At 40.4% G+C, this 26037-nt stretch overlaps 1 protein-coding gene across 1 annotated transcript; it reads left to right on the top strand.

Moving 5' to 3' along the window:
- The first annotated feature begins 762 nt into the window (after positions 1 to 762).
- C8H16orf87 (chromosome 8 C16orf87 homolog) lies at positions 763 to 14674 on the top strand. Its single transcript, XM_075101513.1, has 4 exons — positions 763 to 1060; positions 5303 to 5399; positions 8069 to 8251; positions 14137 to 14674. The coding sequence occupies exons 1-4, from the start codon at positions 995 to 997 to the stop codon at positions 14253 to 14255; spliced, it is 465 nt and encodes a 154-aa protein (XP_074957614.1). The 5' UTR covers positions 763 to 994; the 3' UTR covers positions 14256 to 14674.
- Positions 14675 to 26037: the final 11363 nt, after the last annotated feature.

Raw genomic sequence — 26037 nt, 5'->3', positions numbered from 1 at the left:
TGTAGGAATACAAAACTTCTAAATGCCAATGCAAAGTTTCAGTCTGAGAGCTGTATCTTGAAGGAATTTGGGAGCTGAAATGAGTATTACCAGCTGCTTTATTTCCTTAACAACACATTTTATAAGAAACATATAAGCGTAGGGAGTTTAGATTATGCTATTAATATTTTCAGGTGGGAGTGACAGGAAAATTAACATACTAATCAAATACCATTAAATTTGCAAGCATAACAACAGCTTCTAGAAGCATGACCGAATACGCTGTTGAACGACCAGGCTACCAAACGCGAAGGAACTGCAGGAGATAACCCTCCCCCTCAACTTCAGTCCCTTCTTTTTCTGAATTGAGACCAAGACCTGAAAAATAGTGTTGAACGCTGCCGACTGCTGCACACTTCAGCGGGCCTCGATCCTGCCGGTGTTGCCCACGGGGCGCAGGCAGCTGGGAAGGCGCTAGGGGAGCTGCCCTCTCGCTGACTACCGCGAGTTAAGCCGCGGACACGCGACAACCAAGAAGGAGCCAGCTTGTGTGGTGCCTCGCCCGGCTTTGAGCCGCCCCGCAGGCGCCCGACGGGGCCATGGCGCCGGAACCCGGCAGCGCGCGCCACCTGAGAGGGTGACAGCGAGAGGGGCGTCTCGGGGTGGCCACCGCGGCCCTCCCCGCCCCGGGATACCAGCAGCCGTTACTCGCCCGAAGCGGCCCGGCCGTTACCCCGCCCCTCCCCGGGCGCAGCCCTCTTGCGCAGGCGCCCCGCCCCCGCTCTGCTGGCGGGGGCAGGGCTTCGGCGGCGGCGGCGGGGGAGCGGCCCCGTTGTCGGAAGGGCGCTCTGGGGGCGGGCGCTGGCCCGCGGAAGCTGTGCAGGACCCCCCGGCCGACCGGCGCCGTGCCCCCGCCCGCCCGCCGCGGGGTGGCACGGCCGGCGCTTCGGCAGTGGCGGCGGCGGCGGCGGCGGCGGCGGCGGCAGCAGCAGCAGCAGGAGCAGCAGCAGCGAGCATGTCCTCGAGCAGGGCCAAGAAAGTGAAGATGGCCACCAAGTCCTGCCCGGAGTGCGACCAACAGGTGAGGCGCCTGCCGGCCCTGCTCCCCGCTTCCCTCCGGGGTCGGCCCCGCCGGGGAGGAGGGTTTAGTGGCCGCGGCGCCCGGCGAGCGGGAGGAGCGCCGGTCCCGCTGCCCTGCCCATCCCGCCGGAGGGGTGCCTGGCTGCGGGAACGGAGGGGCCCGCTGGCCGCCTCAGCGAGGACAGGTATCTGCCGGTGCTGGGCCCCTGGCTGAAAGGAGTGAGGGGAACAGCGGGTGGAGCCGGGGGAGGCGGGCTCTGGCCCCTCTTGGTGGCTCCCTGCGGGTCCGAGCCCCTCGGCTGCGGTGTGCAGCGGGGCCCGCTCCTCTCGCCGCCGCGCCTCGGCCCCGTCCCTTCGGGTAGCATCTCGGGGGCCGCTGCCACCGCGGCGGCTCATCCTTGCACGGCACAGTGGGTGAGCGCAGTCCCGCCCTGACCTTCCGCCGGGCAGGGCGGCGGCGGAGGCCCCTGGCAGCCGCCTCCCAGGTCCCGGGACGCCGGGTGGCTCCAAGGGGATCCCCGCCCCTCCCCGGCTGCCTGCACGCAGCCTTGCTTCCTGTTTTCTCCCCTCTGTGCGCCGGTTGTGGTCGCCCCTCGGTGCCCGCCGTGCGTTTGCAGTAGCGAGGCGAGAAGCTGTCGGCTGAGCTGCTTGGTTCTGAGAAAGAAAGCGGAAGGAGTTAAACCGTCTCCGTGCCGCTGCGGAGCAGTGTTTATATGAAGTCAGTAATCGTTGCCGTTGCAGCTCTCTGCTTGGAACGTGGATGAAACATCGTGTTCCTCCTGCAGGGTAGTGTGATAGCTACGTTATGCTGAAGCGACGTTCCCAATTTTTTATGCGCTGGTATTGTTTACTGACTATGTAATTTATTAAAAATATAATTAATTTAGTAATTTATACAGTGCAGTTTGTTCTTTGGATGACTAATGTGCCTCAGGCTACTGGGGAAGGCGTTCGGCTGTGTTGTTTTCTCATCGAGTAGGTTAAGAACAGCAGAATCGAGATCTTCGCTGCAATTTCTGTCATGTACTCCAAACCTATACGTGAACTGTTGTTTATGTCTCGCTGCAGTTCTATTTACAAAATGGAGTTACTTACACTTAAACATTAACGACAGCTGATTTCAACTGTTGCTATATCACGAGCTTGTCTTCATTTACGTTTGATATTGGTAATGATGTTACTATTAAAAATAGGCAGTTTGTTAGAGTAGCGCGCCTCTGCTGGAACAATAGCACAGCCCTGCAGAAGGCTGCTGTGGGGCTCGGAGCAGGGGGGAGGCTTTTACATGTAGTCATGGGAAACACGTTCCTATTATTTGATCCTGAAACTTGACTGGTGTATGCTATTCTAGCTATATTAAAAGACAATCTCGTGCCATTTTTCTTTACTTATGAAGATTAAAAAGAAGTTATTTGTTCTGACTTGCATAATTTTTATAGCGTTTCTGCTCATCCTGGAACAGTTTGGAATGTTAAGCTGGGGGGGGCATCCTTTCATGTTTTAAGCAGTGGATGAATCCCTGCAAATATTTACATGTTAAGCATGTCACTGAAGTATGATTTCTGAGAAAAAATTGTGTGCCAAGTTCTGGTTATTCAGTTGGTGAAAGAAGAAATTAAAATGAGCAACAAGTTGAATATGAGAGTGGTGGTGGGCTGTTTTTTTTGGTTTTGATTTTTTTTAATGTAGTGAATGTCAAACCACCAACAGTAGGAAGAGCAAGTAAGTAAACGTCATAAGCTTTTTAAGCTGATGCTGAAACTTTCACTTTGTTCTGTGCTTTAAAACTAAAACACATGATATGCATATGTCAGTGTAGATTTTCTGTTAGCAACTCTCCTGTGGCTAACGTGGAATTAATCTGCGTATGTGTCCTGCCCCAGCACAAGTGTTGCTCATAGGACCTTGTTTTCCAGTGCCAGACGTTTGAGGGAAGGCAAGAAACTAAAACCTACAGGACAAGTCAGCCCTCTGCAGAGTGTGGGGAAGCTATTGTGTGACTCTTAAGTGGTTATGTCCTGTAGTAGTGTTTCTTAAACTCTTCCATAAACAAGGGGTTTGCATTTGTTTCTGATTTCTTCGCTAGAAGTGGCATGTATGGAAATATTTAGACAGCCACAAATGTTGGAGCGCAATGTTGGGTAACAACTTCTTAGGCTTTTAAACTTTTTCTGTTATAACTTAAATGGTATGTAACTGCGATTTAGGCTTTTTTAAAATAATAAAAAAAAGAAGGGTTTTGGTGATATTTTCACAAGGAAAGCATGGCCCTGTTAAACTAGGGAGCCTGAAGTACTTGCAGTCAATTAGAAGAAATAATTATCACTTCTTAACTTAGCTTTGGGCAGACTTTTTTGTATGAGAAACTAAATTTCTTTTTGGTTAGGAAAATGTTCAATAGAGTAAAATAGTGTTTGTAGCCTTCATAATGATGTTACAGGATATTATCAGTGTAGGCCTTCAAAGGATAACTGATATCTTTGAATAAGCCCCTTCCCATCTAATCCTGTCCCCCTTCCCCCAATGACACACACCCCTACATGCCAAACCTGTAACACGAGAACAATGTTCTGTTAAACACAGTTAAGTTCACTGAAGAATATTGGGTCTGCTCCAGTCCCCTTGGGTGGTTTTCCCCACATTTTTTTAGGCTGAGCCTGGAAACATAATTATTGGGGAGACCAGGTGTTCAAAAATGGGCTTAAATAGGACTCCCATATCACCTTACCAATACAGACAAACTATCTGCTAGATAGTATTTTTTAGTACTCTTAGACTGACTTATGAACCAGCAGAATAGCGTGCACACAAGTCTGCTAAATTCTGAGCTTTAAGGTTCAGTAAACCTTGATTAGAATGGTTTTTATGTCAATATCTCCATAAAGGGAATTAAAAAGACTCTACTTATATAAAACCAGTATCAGAAGTCTGTAAGCTGTTCATAGAGTGAAAGTACAGGCGTTAGGATGTTCTACAGGAAGCAATATAATCTGTGTATTCTGAGTAGCAGTTAAGTTCCCCTTTACAAATTCATGTACTAATTGGCAGTTTTTTCCCTAGCCAGTAGAACATTCAACTTGGTTCTTCTGCATGTCCAGTAAAATTGAGCAGGCAGTCATGGTTATGTATTCCTGTTTGTTTCAGTGGACATTGGCAAACTTGTAGAGACCTGCCTTAAAGCACTAAATTTGAGAAATTACCTCCTGATTTTTTCCCCCCGCTGTTGTGCTTCAACATGACTTGACTTTAATGTGTGTTAATCTTTTCCAGATCTCTGTTTAAACTTGCTTTGTGTTCAGTCTTAAACCTAATCAAACCAATATGGTATACTCCTTACAACTTTAAAAGATTTTGAAAAATCTTGGCTTTAAGTGAAGGTAATGAGTTTGTAATTTATCAGCATCGCTTTTTTTAATTGCTCAGAGTAAGATTTTTGTCATTTTTCACGTTGTAAGTGTGGCATTTTAAGATTTTCTCATCTCGTTTTAAGGTGTCTTATGCTGGGGTAATGTGCTACTGCTCCTGATTACTGAGCTGATCAGGAGAAGCACTGTAGTCTCTCAAACTCTTCAGTCTGCTTTTGACTAGCTGTCATAGGTTATTTGCATTTTGAATAAACTAAGTCCTTCTGTAACCACCTGGCCTTGTCTACAACAGTGTTTGAGTGGGGTACAAATGCATCTTTTGCTTCGGGCTCTGTTGTGCCTCTGGTTAAAGCTGCTCCTGCTCTCTGAGGGAGTTGCTTTCAAATGCTTTTGAAAGTGAATGTATTCAGACTGTACTGAGAGTTTAAGCTTATGCTTCTTCTTTTTTTCTTTTTTTTTAAAGTAAATGATGGAAGCAAAACTGGGAATGTCTGACTGATTTGGCTGGGAATATTTGAGAGCTCTGACGAGAAATTAATATTTCTATTCTAATTCACCCTTGCTTTCGTGCTTTCTGCTTTCCCCCACCCCTTTCCTGACAGTCTGGGGGAAGGGGTTTGTAGGACAAAGCGGTCAAAACAGCTGTACGCTTCAAGCTTGATTTCTAGCAACTGCATAAAGAAAAGGCTTGGTGGCTGATTCACAGCTGAACCTGGTTTTAATGTGTTTAAATACAATTGTATAATAGCACAGGCCATAACTTGCATTAGGGCTGAATTTGAAGAGGTATCTCTGAGGACAAAATACAAGTTATTCATCGGTCAGGAATTTTTTCATAATTTGAAATGATCTGAAATATTTGTCTCTTGTTTTCCCAGGTTCCTGTTGCATGTAAATCGTGTCCCTGTGGCTACATATTTATTAGTCGAAAACTCTTGCATGCTAAGCGTGCTGAGAGATCACCACCCATCACAGGTAAATACAGAGATGGGAAGAAGGGAGCAACAGTTCTTTCCCTTTATTTCTTGGCGGCAAAGATAGAGGATTTTACTTCTCTGTGTAAATTGACTGTTGTCAGTTCACTTTCCCTTGAATTTGTGCATGGTAGACTTTTAATATGGTAATTTTTATTGAATTTTGAGGGGGGAGAAAAGCTGGTGTTTTCAGTCTTACTTCCTTTCTACTTGTGATGTTGGCATTTATTCTGTGTATATTCTAGCTGAGCATATTGGTCACTTTGCAAAATAACTCCTTACAGAAAGCTTTGTTAATCCAGTTTTGAAGCTAAATAGCTAGAGGTGCCAAAGGGATCAGATTTCAGAGTACATGCTGATTGAAGCCGGGTTTTCTTCAAAGGAAGAGGATTTTTACTTTCAGAAGTTATACTGAGTTGTACTTTTTAATGAACACCTGAATGGCACTTTGTGTAAAATTGGTCATATGTTTGATCTAAAACCAGGTGGGTCTTGTGTCTCTTTGCATGGTTAAACAAAAAATAGTGGGGTTTTTTTGTTGTTGATGGGCACAGTAAGAAGTCATTTGAATATGCATTCTGGCATGATTAACGTTCTCCTTGTGTTCATGTTTATCACTTTCTCCAGTTCCTAGTAGGAATTAGTTGGAACAAACACCTGTCAGAGATGTTTTAAAAAAAAAAGTATCTGATTTATAAGGTCTACTTTTTAAAATTACCTGCCAGCCCTACAAAATGGAAACTAAGTATTTGTATCGCTATTTTGAAGGATATGTGTAGTTTCCCACCTTGTAGGATTTATATGACATTATGCTACATGACTGAACTTTCAAGGTGGAGGAGGTTAAGTGATGTCTGTGGTACTGTTCGGAAGCGTTGATCAATTTTCTTTCCTGTTCCTCCAGTGTTTTATTTGAAAGTTGATAAAGTAGTTACCAAATGAAGCTGAAAGCTATAATCTAGTAGAGCAAAGCTCTTGTATAATTCAGCTTTGTATATAGGAAATGCATGGGGTTCTTTCTCCCTGGTGCACATTTTTAGCTGGGGGCCACCCTGCTGGAAAGCAGCTTTGCAGGAGAGGACCTGGGGTCCTGGTGAACAGCAGGTTGAATGTGAGCCAGCAATGCTCATGAACATGAGCTGTGGCAAAGGCAGCTAATGGTATTCTGGGCTGCGTTAGGCAAAATATTGCCAGCAGGTCAAGGGGATACTTCCCCTCTATTCAACTCTAGTGAGGCTATACCTGGAGTACTGCGTCTAGTGCTGGGCTCCATAGTACAAGAGAGACATGGACATACTGGATTGAGTCCAGCGAAGGACCATGAAGATGATGAATGGACTGGAGCATCTCTCCTCAGAGGAAAGTCTGAGGGAGCTGGGACTGTTCAGCCTGGAGAAGAGAAGGCTCAGGGAGATCTTATCAGTATATGTAAATACCTGAAGGAAGGGTACAAAGAAGATGAAGCCAGGTTCTTTTCAGGGTGCCCAGTGACAGGACCAGAGGCAGTGGGCACAAACTGAAACACAGGAGGTTCCCTCTGAACATGAGGAAACGCGTTTTTACTGCCAGGGTGGCTGAGCACTGGCATAGGCTGCCCAGAGAGGTTGCATAGTCTCCATCCTCAGAGGTACTCAAAAGCTGTCTGCATGTAGTCCTGGCTAACCGGCTTTTGGTGGCCTGCCTTGAGCAGGGGAGTTGGGCAGGTTGGTCTCCAGAGGTCCCTTGCTACCTCAGCCTTCTTGGGGTACTGTGAAATACGGATTCTGTATTAACACTAGTGACAAGTTACCCTGCTGTCCAGTTTGTACTCTGTGTCTGTACAACATTAATGAGACAACTGCAGCAAAAGGAAACCAGTTCCCCAGGAAGATACAGCGGGGCACCGTGTATTGTAACTGTATTGTAAGGTAACTGCATTTCTTTTAGAAAACATTGTTCCAGTATTTTCAACAATATAGGTACTGCAGAATGGTGCTGCACCTTGCAAATGCACAACTAGTCTGTACTGAATAGTGTGCTGTGGTGACTGTACTGTTTTCAGTGCCCAAGCTCATTAATCCATACTTACAGGGGAAATGCATGTCAGTACTCTTTTTGCCTCTGGTGTGTAGGAAGACAATACACCTGTTCAGCATTAAGTATTATGAGACCTTGTCATAGTCTAGATTTGGCAGGACATGTCTGCTATGTCATGTGGCATTTACTGACAGTATTGTTGAATCAGCATCTTGATTTGTGTGAGCAGCGGGAATGATTTCATTGGTGTCAAAAGAAGTAGTACTTTGCTGTTTGTCTATATGGTAACTTTTTATTTTTTTGGCTAGTGGTAATGTGCAATGTCTTGATGGCTGTGATCCATACAGTTTTTTCCATCTTATTATGAGAAACTGAACTTTTTGTATGCTAGCAAATGTCTCATGTTGCAAAATGCATTTGAAGTAATTAAAGGCTTGATCCTTGTAATCAAAAAGTGAAGTGTCATTCTGGACCCAACACCTTAATTTCTGCATGGATATCATGCAGATATAATTGTTATGCGAAGGTATGGACATCTAACCACTTTTGCTGAGATTTAAAGGAAAGAGGTGATTGGCTGTGGTAAGCACTAAGTAAATCAAGAACAAAGATGAAAACAACCCTAGATCATACCATCTCTATTCATTTGCACAGAAAACAAGAGTGAGGCGAAAAGGAGACGGACAGAGAGAGTTAAGCGAGAGAAGATAAATTCTGCAGTAAATAAAGACTTAGAAAACCGAAAAAGATCCAGGTCTAACAGCCATTCAGATCATAGCAGACGAGGAAGAGGAAGACCTAAGAGTGCCTCAGCCAAAAAGCACGAGGAAGAAAGAGGTATGAGAACTAGAGAAATATGTTCATGGGGTTTTCTTTTTGCATGAAGGTTTTGTTTTATTGATAAACTTTATACTATTCAAACCATTTAAGTTACTAGACTAGTTCAGCCAATACCTGATATCTTAATATGGGGAAAGGACTGTTTCACATCTGTAGAGACCTCTGGTTTTATGTTTCAGTGTCTGATTGGAACTACTACAAAGAACTAAGTCTGTATTTGTAGCCACCAGATCAAGTTTCTACGTGTAGGTGGAAAGACATTGGAGGTTTTTCAGGTTTTGTGTTTTTTTATTTTTTTTGAGGTACTGCTGCTCTATGCCACAAGGACCAACAACATAATGATGCCTGTTATCAGAGAGTGATTAGGATGATTGGCTTGCTTTAAAAGTTCCTTGAAACCTTTTGGAGGGCATTTTGAGTCACAACTATGACCTGAATTTTTGTCCCATGTTTATACAGAATAATATTCTAGAGGAAAGAATGCCTCCTTGCTTATTAAGGTTCCTTGGTGACCTGCTGTTCTTAATCTTTATACAATAAAGAGACTGTTACATGCACTAGAGTAATTTTGGAGCCCTTCAAGTATGTGACTGTCAGGATTCCTATTTTTTAAGAGCCTGCATTTGCTATCTATGGTTTTGGAGATATTAATTTTAGGCCTGAATAATTAATCCAAAATTTAGCATAGACTTAAAAAGGCTGGAAGGCAGATAGAAGAGGAAGAGCAAGACTTCATATAAATATTTAGAAGATCTTGTTCTTAAAAACACTGAAACCATCAAGCATACCTTGTGGCATCACTCAGAAGTGCAGTTGGTTTTTTTCTTTCCCCTGTCACCTTATTTGTTAACAAAAGTGGGTGTTAATCCATGTTGCGAAGTGAGTTCCTTTAACTTCTAACTTTCCAAAACCAATTTTGTTGTCTGCTGTTTAATGTAAAACTGTGTGTTCGTAAAGTTTCTTTCCTATAAAAATGAAGTATAAATTGGGATTTTGTTGTTTTAGCACTTGTTGTTTAGGCTGTGGAAATAGGAGGTAGAATTCGATTTCTATATGTTTTCTGGATGGCAATTGCTTTACTGTAGTAGGAATACACTTAAAATATCTAATCTCTTCACTGTTGCATATGGCTTGTTGATGTATGTAGCTTCACAGAATACAGAGCTTCCCTATTTGTTCTTGATCCAAGCTAGTCTTTGTCTAGCACCTATAGGATCTTTTCTAGGCTTTTTACTGCCAATCTAGTTCACACAGCTTTGGTTTGAAAATTCCTGCAAGCTTGTTGGGTTGCCCTATAAAAGCATATCTTATTTCCTGTCCCTGGAAAAAGAAGAAAGCAATCTAAGCAATCAAAAGAAAATATCTATTCTCTTAATGCATGTTTTATAGTCTCCAAAAAGCAAGAATTTGAAAGAATGAGGGGTATTTAGAGAACATGTTTTCCTATCTAAAACTAGGCTGAATGTTTTTAACCTCTTGCTGCAAACTCCACAGTGTGACAGTATACCAGTGTTCCAAGATAGAAAACTAGCAATATTGATGTAGTGAGATCTTTGCATAAGAGTGCATGTGTGATGTGTTGCTTTATTGGTGTTTGGTGGTGTGGGTTGGTTTTTTTAAAAGTTGAATCTCACTTGAGAAGACACCTTCATCTTCTTATCCTGCCTTACCATCCCCTTTACTTGGTACTGTGACTACTGCTACTATTTCTTCCCTGACCTCTTCTGCAGAGCTAGTACGGAACTTGGATTCACACCCATTTGTAATTCTTTTGCTTGTCACCAGTACAGCATACCTCATTGGTTAGGAATAAGTGGGCTTAGGATATTTTCTTACTTATGACTTATTTCTGGTTGTGTCAGACTGTAATGTGTGTAGACCACTGTGGTGATTATTGAGCAGATTTAAAAGAAAACAAGAAAAAGTTGATATATGTGGCTGTCATGTCTATAAAAATAAATTCAGCAGAGAACCATAATTTTGTAAGTAATTACTATAAAACAAGTTAATATTGACTTCTCCCTTTTCAAGTGGCTTATAAAATTGGCCTAACTACTACACGTGGAGTAATTAGTGGAGGATTTTAGAAATATTCTTCCTTTACCAAACCTGCTGCTTGATAGTGTTGGTTGCATAAAAGCATATTAAGCAACTTGTAATTCTTCTACTCCAATTAAGGTGGTTTTTGTGTGAGTCATTGGTAGTCCTTTTACCAGTCTGCATATTGTTGCGCTCCAGAACTGACTTTCAAGACATTAGCTTAGTGTTAGAGTTTATTATTTTCTTGCCTATTTTATATTTCTAGAATATTTTTGGGTACATGTTACTTCCTGCTAGAGATTGTGCTATTCTTCTTTCCCTCAAAAGACTTGAAAGGAGGCCACTACTTGCAAAGCTGATAAATATTCGGTGCCTCTTAGGCTCCTGCAATGCCCAATGCATTTGTACATGAAAAATGGGGACAGAGAGCACCTGCAAGAGCAGATAATCTGTCCATTTGAAGACCACCTAGCTATGAAGATTTTCTTCCTAAGGACGCCCATGACATATGTAGCTTTGCTTCCTTGCTTGTGCTGTGCTTTTTTTCATATATAGCATGCTTGTTGCCAGTTATGTCTGTGCCTTTTGTATCCTTCATGACTGGCTCACATTAGAGCAAAGAGCTGCAGGATTCAACAGCAGTTAAGAATAGGAGGCAGAAAAGGGCTTTTTAAAATAAGCTATTTTCACTTCAAATTTAGTGAGAAAGAATGGAGGGGGAGGGAGGGGAAGCTGATGCAGATTGAGGGGATATAGCAGGGTGCTGGGACCCAGAGAATATTCCTATCAGATGTTTCAGAGATGTGTGATGACCCTGGAAAATAGGAACCTCTCACTGCAGGCTTGGCTTGCAAAATTGTCACTTAATTTCTTTGTCAGAAATGCTACAATATATTTTGAAAATAGACACTTCTCATTTTTGTGCTGGTGGTATGTTTTTGTGTTTTTTTAATCATTTTATTGTGTAGGACTATGATACACAGCTAGGCAGGTTTCTAGGCTGCCTTGTTATCTCGGTAACAACCTTGATTATAGCCAAACAAAAAAACCCTTGTATGACGGAAGAAGTGGTATTTGTTATTCTGCTCCTGAAAGAGGTTACCATCAAGTGAGACTAATTAAGAGTGGCCTGGAGTCTTACTAAAGCATACTTGATACTTAACAAGGGGTGAATCTTTATAAAGAGAGATATATTTCAGGATCCTGATAAAACTTAAGCTGAATTAAATTTCTTGACCCAAATTTTCCTTTCCAGTAATTTCCAACAGTATTACTCATACATTTGCTCAATGTGCACATTTGAAGTAGTTTGCTATCTTGGATAGTGAATCTCAGAACTCTGGATTTTGAATCCATACAAAATTTGTGAGGGGGGAGGATCCACATTTGATTAATACATGGATCACAATTTTAAAGGCTATGGGTCTAGGGCGTTGCAGGAGATCTGAGGATGAGAGAGAGGTGCTACAGAAAGACTGAGTATTTTCACTTAAATAGCCTCCTAGTTGTATATCAAAAGACTGTATTTTTAATGTTTTATGAAAATGGTATTGTGATTCTATGGACAATCTTTTGCTAATAATAGAGAAGTGAGTCAAAACTACTTTCAGATAAGACCATGAAGCAGAAAGTTTTAATAGTGTCTGTAAAAACCATGGTATCGTATGAGCAACATGATAAAATGTCAGGCAGGTGCAAGCTCTTCACTAGTTACTGAAGAGAACTGGAATTGTCTTAATGCATAAAGCTTGCAAACCTGTGTTAATCTTTGCTGTTTGATATCAAGATTTCTGTTCTTTAAAGCTGAAATCTCTCAGAACAAGCCAGTACTTTGGGAGGATGGGGGGAAGGGAAACTTGAGAAAGTTGGTGGTTTAACAGTAATGGGGAGTGGGAGGGGAGAGAAAGTATTTTTTGTTTTACTGGGTGCTGACATTCAGGTGGTGGCTGGATTTGTTTGGATTGGGAAGTATGAAAAAAGGGGAGGGGTTTAGATATGAAAATAGAAAAGGTTAGGGGGGAATAACCAGTGCACATAGTGTCAGTACTCAGAAAAACTCCCAGCACTGTTAATTTGTAGATGATGAGAGGGAGGAAGTGGAGCAACCCAGACTGAGTGTACATATAGAAACTTATTTGTCTTTCACTGCAAGTCCAACCCTGTAGTTTAACTGAGTTTCTCAGCTTTCATTTCAAATTCAATACACTAGAGAATATTACCTTGTGTAGCCAGGGAACAAGCAGAAATCACTTAAATTCCAAATATTAAACGTGCTTGCATTTGTTTTACTCAGCTAAGGCAAATTCTTGTTTTCAGAGTAAAAACTGATGCATCTTTGTGTGTCCATGCTCCTCACTAAGCAATTTTACTTGCAGGGAAAGGTGAGCTTATGTGTGATTAAGTTGCCTAAAAATCTTTAAGTAGAGGGATTTGTTGCTGTGTGTTTGTGTCATTATAACATCAGAACACAGTGGTAAATTATTTTTCAGTTTCTCCCACTTAGTTGTTAACAAGCACTTGACTTCACAGGAGGGGTAGTCTGTCGGAATGGTGGTGTCCGTAGCTGTAACACAGACAATCAGATGTGAAGCCAAATCTAAAAATTTTGTTACGAATGTGGACCTATTGAAGGAAAAGCCATGTGAGTAGGTAGAGATATTAGATCCTGGGATCTTTTTTCCACATGGTGCTTTCCATTATTTTCCAATGCTGCTTTCTTTCACCTGCCCATTGCTGACTTAAGTGTCTTGGTGGAGCAGTCTGCCAGAGCGTGCTGAGATCAAAAAGAGCGTTCATGTGTGTGTCTGTGTGTTAATGAGACAGAGGGGTCTGCCAAGTGAGCGTTGTGTTGTGATTGCAAATTAGTCCAGGCCACTATGGAACTTGGATTAGGGGTTTGACAGCTACACACCAACCTTAAAGCTCTAGATGTATTCCTTTTCTCTATGTCTACAAGCTTGGTCTTCTGCTGGCAAAGCTGTGTTTTGTTAGGTATTTGGCGTTTTTTTTCAGTGGGTTTTTTTTTTTTTTGTTCTTAATGAGTTGTCAGCTACCCGTGGCTAGCTAAACTGGGATATAAATAGTCATGTTCTGGACTAAGTAGTATTTATGAAAGTATTATTCTATTAGTTTTGTCATATGCTGTAGTGTAACTTAATGCACTTGAGCACTGCAGCATGGAAACTTCTGGATGGCTTACTGGTGTGTATCTGTAGCTTTGAAAGAAGCCAACATCAGCAGAGGGAATTCAGAGGCTTCCCCTTGCTCACTGAGGTGTTAGCATTGCTCTATACCTGGGATAAGATTAAAAGTCTGTGATACAGAAAGCCCAGAAATGTTCATGGTGACAAATTGGGAACCTGATTTCTGCAGTGTATCTGCTCTTTGATCTTGGACGCTGTAATTAAACTCTTGGGTTTCTGTTACTTAGATATAAAATAGGGGGACAAATGTCATATTTAATGAGGATGTGGTGAAATATCTTTGTGTTCTAGGATGGGAAGTGTTCATATAAAAACATAAAACCTGCCCAAAGCAGGAGGAACTTTTGAATATTCTTTTTGTGTTAGGAATCAATATAATGTTAGTCACTCCTTCTTTCTTTGTCATTGAAGAACAGAAATTCAGTCATGCTTTTGGATGACTAATTCTGTGATTCTTGAAGTACCTTTGTGTGCCTATGTTCCTTCCTCCTCTCTTTCAATCCCTCCTGCTTAGGAGTTGTCTAACTTCATTTCAATTCCAGTACTCCACTCCACATAATTCATTAACTACTGTGTAGCTTGCATTAACTTTGGATAATGGAAAAAAGCTTCTAATAGTGACTTTTTTTTCTTCTACAGAGAAACAAGAAAAAGAAGTTGACATGTATGCTAACCTTTCAGATGAAAAGGCCTTCGTATTTTCAGTGGCCTTGGCGGAAATAAACAGAAAAATTATCAATCAAAGACTTATTCTGTAACTTGCAAGCACAATCTGATGCATTTATATGCAGAGTGGCTAGCATGTTTCCAAGGTGTCATGGACTCTCGGAAAGTGTTGTCTGCACCGACAAGGACCATAGTTCCTCTTAAAATTCTGCTGCTGTTCTTGGAAATCGAATTCTGTCTCTACAAGTCAGAAAGAAAGTGTTCACAAGATTGTGCTATGAAAAATCAGAAATCAGTTGTTTTACGCCTTGAAGACAAATGCTAGAAAAATGCACAGAGAGACTGCACCCATTCCAGAGCACTTCTTTTAAATTTGCTGCCAGAAACGCAATATTTTAAATATTTTCAAAATAAATGATTTTCCTTTAAAATTATATATTTCAGATTTTTCAGCTATATCGCAGTTTACGTATGTACAGTTCACAACTTTTAATAAATTGATATTGCAATATTTTATTGAGCTCGAACTTAAGTACGTTTGTGATACTTAGGGTGTGTTCGTTTTAATCCTCTTAGAAATCCGGTATTCATCCTAGGGATGACTTTAGATTTGTGGGGTTTTTTATAGGTGTGATATAACTCTTATAGGAAGGAAATTTGAAGTGGTTTCCTTTGGGGGGGATTATTCTGCTTGACAACTTTGTATTGTTTATGAATTCTCTCTAGAAAATGATTCCCTGTTACATAGAGTTGTTTGTTAAAAATCACACATACTTTTTGGGGTCAGACTCCTGAAGTTTGGGAGCTAAGTGCTTTTTTTTGTGATCACTGTTTGCTGTGTGTCTGTTTTGTCCAGATGGTAAGTACTTCTCCCATACTCTTTCTTGGCCCATCATTTTCTGGAGAGGGAGAGAAGTAAGCATCAGAGATGTAGATCTGCAGCTAGCAACTTCATACTGGTATTTCTAAAAGATGAGGTTATGCTAGTTCCTTTTACTCTCATCAGCTTTTTTTGTCTGTCTCTTAAAAGTGTAATTCTTGGCAGTATTGACTTTGGACTGTTGACTGTAAATACCAAAGCAAAAATCTACGTGAGTGTGCAAAATGAGCTGTTGTGGTAGAAATAGGTTTGGGGAAAACATTCAACAAAGTCCTCTTTGTTCAAGTGGTATAGAGCAATTTGAGCAAAAATGTTAGTAAATATATGGGGGTTTTGTCTTACAAAAAAAAAAAGGCTCAAGCCCTGTAAAATCCTGAGGGAGGAGGTTGTAGGAGGCAATTGTATTCATAAAATCTGACATACCAGCTTTTTGTGACTTTTCACTCACTCCCTTCTATGAAGGGGAAGGCAATTAAATTCTTCAGTATTACTCATGCTTTTCAGTATCACTTCACTTTAATAGTGAGAATTACCTAATGAGGTTCTGCTACAGAACTGATCTCTGGGTGGAAGCAGAGATTTCTATTAATAAAGCTAGACTATCAAATATTGACTGTTTATTAGTTATTGGTTAAAGGAAGGAGCTATGATAGTTTTGAGTTAAGCCCCAAGGGACTGATCAGGTGCAAACTTTGTAAGCAGAAGCAGGAAACATGGAAAATTATTTTTAATTCTTAACTCTTAAGGAGTAATTGGGGTACTTTTTAACACTGGATGAGAGGCATGGATATGGAAATGAACTTAAACCACTAATGTACATTCGTCTTTATTCCAGTAAATGAGGAATTATGAACTCAAGACGTACTTCCGGACATCATGTAGACTTCTGCTTTCCAGAACTATAGCCTGTCACAGATACCGATAGTAAGGACAGATGAGTAACTCTTAAGGATAGAGCATATATTTGCGTGGTAAGTTATTAAAGTCAGAACGACAAAAGGGAAGTTCTAATTTTGAAAACTTAAGATATGGCCAGGATTTTGTTGCTTCTGTTGCTAGAATGAGATCTACTGTGTTAAGAAGGGACAAAGGAAACTACTAATGCAGTCTGTTTGGTGCTCTAACCTGTGTTCCTACAGGTTTCTATTTCTTTCTGTTCCTGTACATGGAATTAAAGTTATCTTCAGAGGACTGGTTAATATTAGATGTGACAAAATTTAATCTACAACTTCTACAATTAGATTGATGCCTTCTCTGATCAGTACTGAAAAATATGTTCAGACCTCTCAAAAGCCCAAGGCCCTTTTTTCTCCGGTCTTGAAACAGTGGTTGAGTCCTATTTCTGTACTTCTTTGACTTCCCCAGGTCTCTGCTGTCAGCTCTTTCCCACTTGTGATCATTCTATATTTCTTCCCCTGCTAGCTTCCAGTTTCTTCGAGAAGGCTGTGATGGAAGCAGGTGGCCTTCAAAATATTCTAGGGAGAGAGTGCTTCTATGCCAGTGGATCTTTCAAAGCAAGAGTCCCGACTCTCTTCCCACCAACCAGAAACAAACTATTCTTTCCTACATAGACAGGACACCAGCATCTTCCAAAAGCCCTGGTAAATCTGTGGCTGTGGTATGCTAAGACATAGGTTTCTTGGAACGTAATCAGTGACTAAACTGGAAAATGTGTGCATTGTGTGAAACAGGCATCAACACACTGGCACCTCAAGAGCTCTTTGTATGTTACACATGATCAGTGGATGAAACACTGTGGCAAATCATTGTAGATTATAGTTGTAAAATGTGTTGGATCTCGGTCTGTGAAACTAAAATAAAGCCAGTGACAGCTAAATGATGAGAGAGTAAAATTCTATGTACTGCAGTTCTGACTGACTTGGAAACCACGTAGTTTCCAAGAAGCAAGAATAAATGTGTAACACTTCAGAAAGTTGCTCATGCAAAAATTTTTTTTATTACTCTAGTTCCAGTATAAGATTTTAGGGCCTGCCTTTGAATGTCTCTAGTTCAGTCTAACTTAATTTGTTTCACTGTGTGTTGTAGCATGAGACCTCTCACAGAAAAATAATATTCTTTTGGAAAAAGTGAATTAGGGTACAGGTTTTTTTAACTTGAAAGAAGACCAGGTATATCACCACCACGGAAATACCGTTCCACCTCTCTACCGCCTTTACATGTTGACTTACCTGACCAGATAAACTTCATGTTGTGAATTGAATAGTTAAGGATTGTACTGTAGAACTGCCTGTTTATAAACCACCATCTAGCAAGCTCTGCTTCATGCCACTTCTTTTCCCTTTTTTTCTGAGGAATTACAGTTCCAGTGTTTTTATCTCTGCATAACAGCATGTGAGACCGTCGAGCAGGTTGACAGTCCATTCTGGCTTGAGATTTCTCTGCATTTACTCTGTTCTGCTGCTAGGTGGCAGCCTTATTCTAAAGACAGTTACTGTTTATTGAGGCGTTCTTATTATTGATACTAGGAAGAATATAGTATTCAGTTTTCACTGAAAGATTATTTTTCTTTAGAACATCACCCATTCATAACTAATTTTGGAGCTTAAAATTCTGCTAGTGGGTGTTATTTGCTATCTTCACTGAAAGCAGATGGCTTCATCAGCTGTGTGGGATGTTACCTCCTGAGCTGTGAAAACTGGTTGAGATGAATAATTTGTCAAGACCAAAGAGCTCTGAACTTTCAGTGGGTAATTTAATTAAAAAACAGTTTAAGGAAACTTCTTCACCTCCCCTGGAAGTCCTATATACGTAAGTTTTATTAGGTCAAATTTTACAAACATCTCTAACTTTCCTATTGTTTTCACATTAATACTGTTGTAATTGATTAGAAAAGTTGGGCAAGGTATTAGGGAGTAGTTTGCAGTTTGTCATCACCCTGTGGTTGGGCAGCAGGATTTACAGAGAGGAAGACCAGAATTGAGATATTTGCTTCAAGTATCAGGTCCTAAATAAGTCTTTGGGTTGGTTTTACTTAGTGCTTTTTACATTTTTTTGAGGATTTTCTGGGTTTTTTTTGAGTGAAACAGTGATTCATGTAGGCTAGCAGTAGCACTGTGTCTTCCTTGTATCTTGGACTGTACTGTCAAGGGTGCTTAGTATCTTATTGCCTAACAGAACGTGGTGCTTGACTTTTGCTCACTGATAACCTTTAAGGTATTGATTACCTGTGATTAAACAAGGTAACCAGAAAGCTGTCTTAAACCACCGTTTAGTTTAAGCCCTTCTGAGTTGCTGTTCTCAAGAATATGATTCTTCTGCATGCATGAACATGTGCAGGTATTGCCGGTGTCCCATTTTGTATTTCTAGGTACGTCTATGCAAGTGTTTTTGTTTGGATTAGGAGTGTGTGTTTGAAGTAAATCTGGTGATAGTCTTTACTTCCAATGTTTATGTTTGTGTCATGGAATGGTCTTGGGGAGCAGGAATTAGATTCCTTTTACAAAAACTTGACCTTGAAGATGTCCTTCAACTGTTAGCAGGTGCTTGGTCTGCAGGACCAGGTCTGCCTGTAGCAGATATTGGGCGCTCAGTACCAACTGTTTCACTCTACAGACTTCCTGTTGTGCCTCACTTCTTGCTTATTATGAAAATACAGCAGAGCAAATGTAACAAGTTTAACCAACACTTTCAGGTGAGTTGTTATCATTCAAAGTATTAACAATGTCATCAGTATTTTGTAGTATGTTCCCTCTACTTTTTTTATTTCCCTGTGGATACTGATGAATATTCTTTAGCGAATCTAACTAGTATTTCAAGATGTTGTGTTCCATAGTTGTTTGCCTAACCTTTTTGGTTAAGTAGCAGTGATGGTAGGACAGCTCTAATAAGTAGTAGAATAATTTTTTTCCCCCTCTCCTTGAGGCTGTCACTTTCAAAACTGATCTTTTTCTGCTCTTTAAAAAGGGCTGCTCATAGCTGCTGGCTGTTGAATGGAATGTGCAATCTAAGTTAAAAGCAAGAAAATGATTAGGCAGTGGAAATGAATAAAGCTGGGTGTTTTTTTTTTTCTCCAGAAGAAAACCTAAACCTGCTTTCCACGAAGTTGTTTAATTACAAGCTCAAAATGTTATTCTCATGAATCATTTGGTGTCATCATGTAGCACAGCCCCCAGGAAAAAGTAAGGTACCCCTCCCTCATCTTCCCCCCACCCCCCACAAGCCACTTTTCTTGGCGCTTCTTAGATTTCTAAATAGAACCTGAACTCCATCTTACAAAAGCTAGTTTACTGCCTTTGGTCTCCTACTATGCATTATTTCTATCAACAATAATTTAGTCTTTAATTTTGTCATAAGGGTTAAGAAATAAATAAGCCTGGGCAGTGCTGAAGACTACAAAATGCTGTTAAGAACAGTGAGCGTTCCAGATATGAGAAGTACAAGTAATTTGTACTGGCAATTTTCCAAGTCTCAGTGGTTTTTGTTTTGTCTTGGAGTAAACAGCTTTTGAATATTTTGTTGAAAATATATTGCTAATAAAGAAAAATCTTCAGACTGAGATCTGAGTTGCTTTATTTGGAGAAGTGTGTGTGTGTGTGTGCATGCACATGTGAGCACCCGTAACGATGAGACGCATGGTTGGAGCCTGCTGTGTACGTGGTCTGGGCCCCAGGTTCTGATGCTCAACAACAGTAACAAAGCATTTCATCTAAGGTCACTGGACTAGCTAGAGGAAGAGGTTAACCAGGAGTTCTGGTTTTCAGTAAAATGTATAAGTGATACTGAGTCCTAACACTGATTTTTACTGGCACTGCACGAGGGTCTGTAATATATTTGAAAGTAATGTTTATTGGAGTTTACTTCTTCGACAAATAAATGAAAATAGTTCTGATGTATTAAAGGTCATTCTTGTTTAAGTAAAAGTTTATTAGCAGTATACTTCATGAATCTTTAGATCTAGGGTTGTTATAACATGCATAAGAGGTGCAGTAGATACTAAATCTGTCTATAAAACCACACAGAGTGTCCTGAAGGTAGTACTGGTTTTGTCTTGAACAAGACAGAAGTCAGAAAGGTGTGAGTGTAGAAAATCTTGAAAAGAATAGCTGTTACTTTGCATGAAACTGTCAGCTGGAGGACTTTATTAAAACTATGAGAAGTTGATGTATAACCTTGAAAGAAGTTAGAAATGCAAGGCTCAATTTTAAAAAATTCACTAATGAACCTATGTTACTGTAGAATGAGGGGTAAGGCATGATTGTGTTTTACTTTAGCTTTCTGAAACTGGAGGAGAATGGTTACTTCCTATCATCTTGAAAAAGTAACAAATCTCTTTGGAATTGCTCTGTCTTAAAGAACAAAGAATTAAAAACATGACAGTAAGTTGAGGTACTTAAGACATACGAGTCTTGGCCAAGTACTGATTCAGAGCCTGATCCTTTAGATTTACCTCTTAAACTGTTGAAAAAAAAGAAAATAAACTAAAAAAAAAAATTGTACAGATAGAATTCCTTACCAAACAGTGAACAAATCCATCCTAAGATTTGAAGGTGAGTATGAGAATTTGCTCTAGGGTTTGTTGTTGGTTTAGGTTTTTTGGTTTGGGTTTTTTTGTCTTTACGGTGACAGGTCTTGACATTGAGTGCAAGGTTTTCAGCAAGATAATTCTAAAACAAACTGTGTATTTAACTGAATGTTTAAAATGATGGAATGTCTTTCTAACAATTACATAGAGGAGTGTTTTGAAAATGGCACCTCAAAGCAGTGAATAATGGGCAGAATGGAAATGGAGAAAGAAGCCTAATCTAGATAAATACTAATAGCTGCATTCTGATTAACAGTCTAACTGTACTGATGGGGAAGAAGTGTCCCACAGTGTGTAAGATTACTCATGAGTCTAGTCACTTAATGTATATTTCTTTCATTGTTGCTTGTACCTGTTTTATAAAGGTCTGAGACTCTCATCCAAAATATTTAGCTTACATTTCTTAGTGCTGACCAAATTAGGAATTTGGCAACTTGTATTATGTTGTTTACAACATCTACAGTGATATCTGCTGGCACACAGTTACTTAGCAACAGTAAAGCTCATGTTTATGTACAGATCATGGGTATGCATCTAAATGTTTTTCTGGGGAAAAAAAAAAAGGTCAAAGGAATACAGAGATGGAAGAGGAAACAGATACTTCAACAATTTGTACCATTCAGCAATTCTGATATTGAGACTGATGGCAACAGTACATAGGAAAATGTCTTGTAAAATGTGTTGTCTTTTCAAATCTGTATAATATTGTTAATGCATTACAAGAACTTGAAAACGAACAGAACCCTACTCCTACCAGCTATAGAAAGATCAAAAATAAAAATACAGCAGATGGAAAAGAGCAGGGGACATGTTCTATTTTGAATTGCTGTGTTACAAATGCATTACAGGGAAACAAGATTAATTATTTGAACATGGGGAATCTGAGAAAGTAACAAATATCTATATATTTCGTGCAACTAGCAGATGGGTTGAGATTAATTATTTTTGAGGTTGCTGCTTGTCAATTTACTACTGCTTCTTTGCTGATCAAGCAAAGGGGTTTTTGACAACTTGCACTGTTTGTGACTGCAGTAATATTCAAAAGCATGATGACTTAAAAGGCCACTGGCAGACTGTTATTGTAAGATGATCACATTAATCTCAATTTCTGGGATTTCAGGCATGCAGTTCTCATTATTGGCCAGTTGCAGTGGAGTTTCCTTATATAGCAAAGGGAGGAAGGTAATTGCAGCTCAGTCCAGACATGAGAAGGAGGCAGGGACCAGAGTGACCAAGCTAGGAGTTGTGAGGGTAGAAAAAAAAGCTAGGCTTAGCTAGGAATGGAGAAGGGTATAATGCTCAGAATTAAAGCTGAGTGTGTTAAGGCTGTTGGGAGAGAGACATGGAGATCTTCAGGATATCAAGGTGGAGAAAGCAATGTATGTGTTTCAGATTTCTGGAGATGTGAGGAGGAGCAGGGCAATTTGGAGACCAAGGGAGAGGTGACTGGAGAGGTACTGTATTTCTGGGAGGAGGAAGGATGCTGCTACTCAAGCTGTTCTCAGAGTTGAGCAGCTCCCTACTAAGAAATTAGGTGGTTTGAGAAATGAATTCTCCAGAGGCTATATTCATTTTGTGTGTGTGTTGTTTGGGCTTCCCCATCTGTATCCTTAGTTGTGAGTTTACAGGGCTTTTCTTGTGGGAAACTGATTCAAACATGATGTGGAAGATGAACAAGATCCTCCCACCCCCACTGGGAGTGGGATTGAGAGTGTTAATTCCTGTTTTTCAGAGCTGATGCAAAATGAGGAAGTGTCATGTAAAGAAGGTTTTTGAGAACTAGAATGAACCTAGTTAGTGGACACTGATTTAAAGTGGGGGTGGGGGAATTGTCAGCAATCCAGACTGCCAAAGTTAAAATAAATCTGAAATACTTACATCTGAATTTCAAACTTGAATGTAAAGGATCCTATAAATCTCACTTCCACACGTATGTTGATTGAACATATAATATTAGTGCTGCTTATGGCCTTTATGGGGCTTACTGGCAGCAATTATGTCTTCTCTAGTTAATGGACCATTGAAATGAGAGGTTGTAATTACTGACTGCTTTTGTGGCTGCCTCAGAGTGGGCAAGAGGGTAAGACAGGGTTGTGTCAATTGAGTTAATTCTTTATAAAATGTACAGAATAGTGCTTGTGCAAAGTAGGATCTTGATAACATCTACCATCTAATGTGAGTGACAGCCTACTCATCCCATCTTATTTCTGGGAAGCACTCTTGATCTGCACTTCTCACTATTGTAGGGTGGTTTTTTTTGAAGGCGGGAAGAGGAATAATGTGAAATTCTTCTGGTTTGAGGTTTTTGCAAAAGGTTACTTCACATTAAAAACTAACAGGCTGTTGAGCAGTGAATCTGTGTTACAACAAATGCTTTGCAAATGAGAATAAAGTAAAAGCAGAACAATTCATCTTACTTTTCCCTGTTGCTGTTCATTCCTTCACCAGTGTGTGCTGTCTGCCTCAGCATCCCAGACTTGGTTGTTGCTGCCTGTAGGGTTGACCTGTGTAACAAGGCTCTGTCTGTGGCGATTCATGACATGGACTCCGTATTCATGCACAAACAAAGACAAAAAGCCATTTATTCCCAAAAGAGCAGCCTTAATATAGTCTGACTCCTGAGCTAGTATTTTTCTCTTCTCTCTGCCTCTGAATGTGTTCTATCACACTAGCTCCACATATAGTATAAACATAAATAAGCACGCTCTCCTGCTTCAGTGCTCCAGCTGTGCCCCTGACCTTCTATCCCACATATCAGGGCCTCAGTTCTGTGTTTTTCTGTGGGTTGTTTTTCTATCCCACAGCTTGCATCCAATAAGGGCAATGAGATAACAGGAGGCCACATTCACTTACTCCACATCTGTCCTGTACAGAAGTAAAAGATTACTGCCCCAAAATTGCCCCCCATCCTTATAGAGAAGGCTTGAGTCTGTTCTCCTTTGGACCTTTTTTATGACCATCAAAGCCAGGTTTGCTATGTAATGTCATATACTTTGAATGCAAAATTACCCATCCATGCTTGCCAGGAGACAAAGTAGATACTGAATCACTCTGTCTCTTTTAATTTGTTTTTTTGGTGATTGTAGCTGTTTTTTGAAGTGTTCACTAGGTAAGTTGCCTTTCCTGAGAGTTTATTCAGCTGCAGACATTACACCCAACCGCTTTGGCAGCTGGAACAAAAGCAGAATCATGAAAGAATGAGAATCTGCTGATAGTTGTACTTGTGTTTGTGCTTTGCAGGCAGGATTCATTGTAGTGCAAATCTTTGTGGGTTAATGAAGTTAAAGCAGCCTGCCTAAAGCTGTCTCTGCTAGGCTGTTCCTTCTGAAACAATGAGAGTGAATACTGCAGGTTTAAAAATGGAATATAATTTACAAGGCTTCTAGCCTTGGGGATGAGTCCTTGTGTAAATGGGATTTAAAATCCAAAATGAATGTTAATAAGGTGGGGAGGCTTTCAGACCTGGCCTTTAATACTAATCTATCGTGAGTAGAGCAGCTCTAGAAATGTACTGATATTGGCATAGAGACAACCAGGAATTGACTGCTCTTAGAAAATGCCTTGTCAGTCAAAGTCTTCACAGACTCCTGAATACTTGTCCTGATCAGACACAGAAGGGGACTTGAACATTTCTTGTATCAATACCCTGCCTGCTGATTCTGTGTGCATTTCCCTGGGAACACTCCTGCATGCTGGCATTCAGTTCTAGCTTGTTGCATGGATGGAAGCATAATGAAAGGGTAAGTTATTGGTAGAGTTTGGAAATCCCTTTTGGAAGCAAACTGTGAACCTTCGGTTAGATGTTTTGGGCATAGTCATGATGAGTTAAACTGGATGGCATCAGTGTTAGTAGCTCCCTGACCCTGATTATTAATGACAAAAAGGTTCTAAAATACTTAAATAATTTAATAACCCTTAAGTCTCTGAAAGAAATGTGTCAAGGGACTAAAGCTTCTCCTTATTTATTCTCAGGAAGGAAAATACTTTGTATTAACTGCCACGTTAACTGTTTCAGCTAAGGAATGTTGTTTAGATTATAAATGTCCTGAAAATGGGATGTGTTGGCGGAGCAATGCACCTCCTCCTAATTCACAGAGGCTGATGCTGGGAGATGAGAGAGGTCACCTCAAAAATGCTGAGCTCCTTCATTTTACTCTGTAGTTCCTGCAGGAATTGGCATATCTGTCACCAGTTGGCTGGGGAAGCCAGTAATAATTAATAGCCTCTTACCATTACCTTTTTCCTTTTTTTGGTCTTCAGTCCAAATGCATTGATCTAGCTGTGAAACACCTCTCTTGGTTTGAAAGAGGAGCTTTGGGAGTTTTAAGTATAGCAGATTCAAAGAATTACTCTAAAAGCTAAAGTACTAACCTTGATCTTGATTTCATTTGTTGGGTGTTACTTGCATTATTTTTAGAAAAGCTTTGATTTTATTCTATAAGTAAATGACGTCTCCTGACATCTACAAAGCCTGTACTGGAATACCTATACTCAAAGTGAGCGCTTTCCTTGTCTCTAGCTCTTAGTATTTTAGGGCAAGGCACCAAACTCTGTTTTTCCTTGTATGTAAAACCCACTAGACTTTTCCCTAGTACTAAAGAAAATATAGTCCTGTGTCCATTGCCTGTTTCCTATCCACAGCAATACATTTACCTCTGTGAAAAGTGGACTATTTATTTGTGGTGGTTTGTATGTTATTTGGTTGCTACTGAGTTGTTGCTTTTAATACTCTTCTGAAAACAGAGTCCAGAATCAGCATCATAAGATCTGAAATGAAAATGGGTGAGAGAAAAGCTCCAAATTTTTTTTGTGTGTTTTTTTTTGGTTTGTGTGTTTTTTCAGAAGCTGAAATGGAGACAAAGCAAAGTCAATAAAGCTCATCATCATAATAATTATATTCTTAGTATTAATTAATGAAAATACTGCAGGAAGGTGTTGTTTTACACTACAGAACTGTATTTAGATCTGCTAACAGAAGGTTGCAGACTGCACATTGCTTGTTCCAGACTGCTTGCCAAATTTCTGAAAGGATTCTCTTTGTCATGCAAGCTTTCCCCAGTGGCATGGCGCTTACATGCTGTACATACCTCTGGTGCCACATTAAGTAATAGTATCTCTTTATTAAATCTGGAGTAACAACATGATTATTTGTGTTATTGCAATAAGTCACAAATGCATTTAAAATACTTTTTCTCCCCTAGGTCTAGGGATCTCCTGACTCATCTATTAAGCGCTACACTTTTTGAATAGCTGTAGTATTTGTTGTTTTCTTAGGGTATGGAATAGGGGTCTTTAATCCATACAAGCAGTTACATGTTAATAGAAAACCCTTAATGCCATGTTCAAGAGCTTGGTGCCCATGTGGGTAGTCTCTTCTCCCATTGAGAGCAGCTGGATAGTGTTCCTTGTGCCAAATGCCAGGAATACTGCTCCAGGTGCTGCCACAAAGTCT

Source organism: Phalacrocorax aristotelis, chromosome 8 (genome assembly GCF_949628215.1).
Source record: "Phalacrocorax aristotelis chromosome 8, bGulAri2.1, whole genome shotgun sequence".
In the NCBI taxonomy this organism is placed as follows: Eukaryota; Metazoa; Chordata; class Aves; order Suliformes; family Phalacrocoracidae; genus Phalacrocorax; species Phalacrocorax aristotelis.
The sequence above is the reverse complement of the archived record's forward strand: the minus strand, read 5'-3'. Positions and strand labels throughout refer to the sequence as shown.

Bases quoted from the DNA above. Each gene is read 5' to 3' on its own strand.
- C8H16orf87 (XM_075101513.1), top strand. From the start codon at position 995: ATGTCCTCGAGCAGGGCCAAGAAAGTGAAGATGGCCACCAAGTCCTGC. The intron at 5,400-8,068 runs GTAAATACAGAG...TCATTTGCACAG, and splicing joins GAGATCACCACCCATCACAG to AAAACAAGAGTGAGGCGAAA. The intron at 8,252-14,136 runs GTATGAGAACTA...TTTCTTCTACAG, and splicing joins AAAGCACGAGGAAGAAAGAG to AGAAACAAGAAAAAGAAGTT.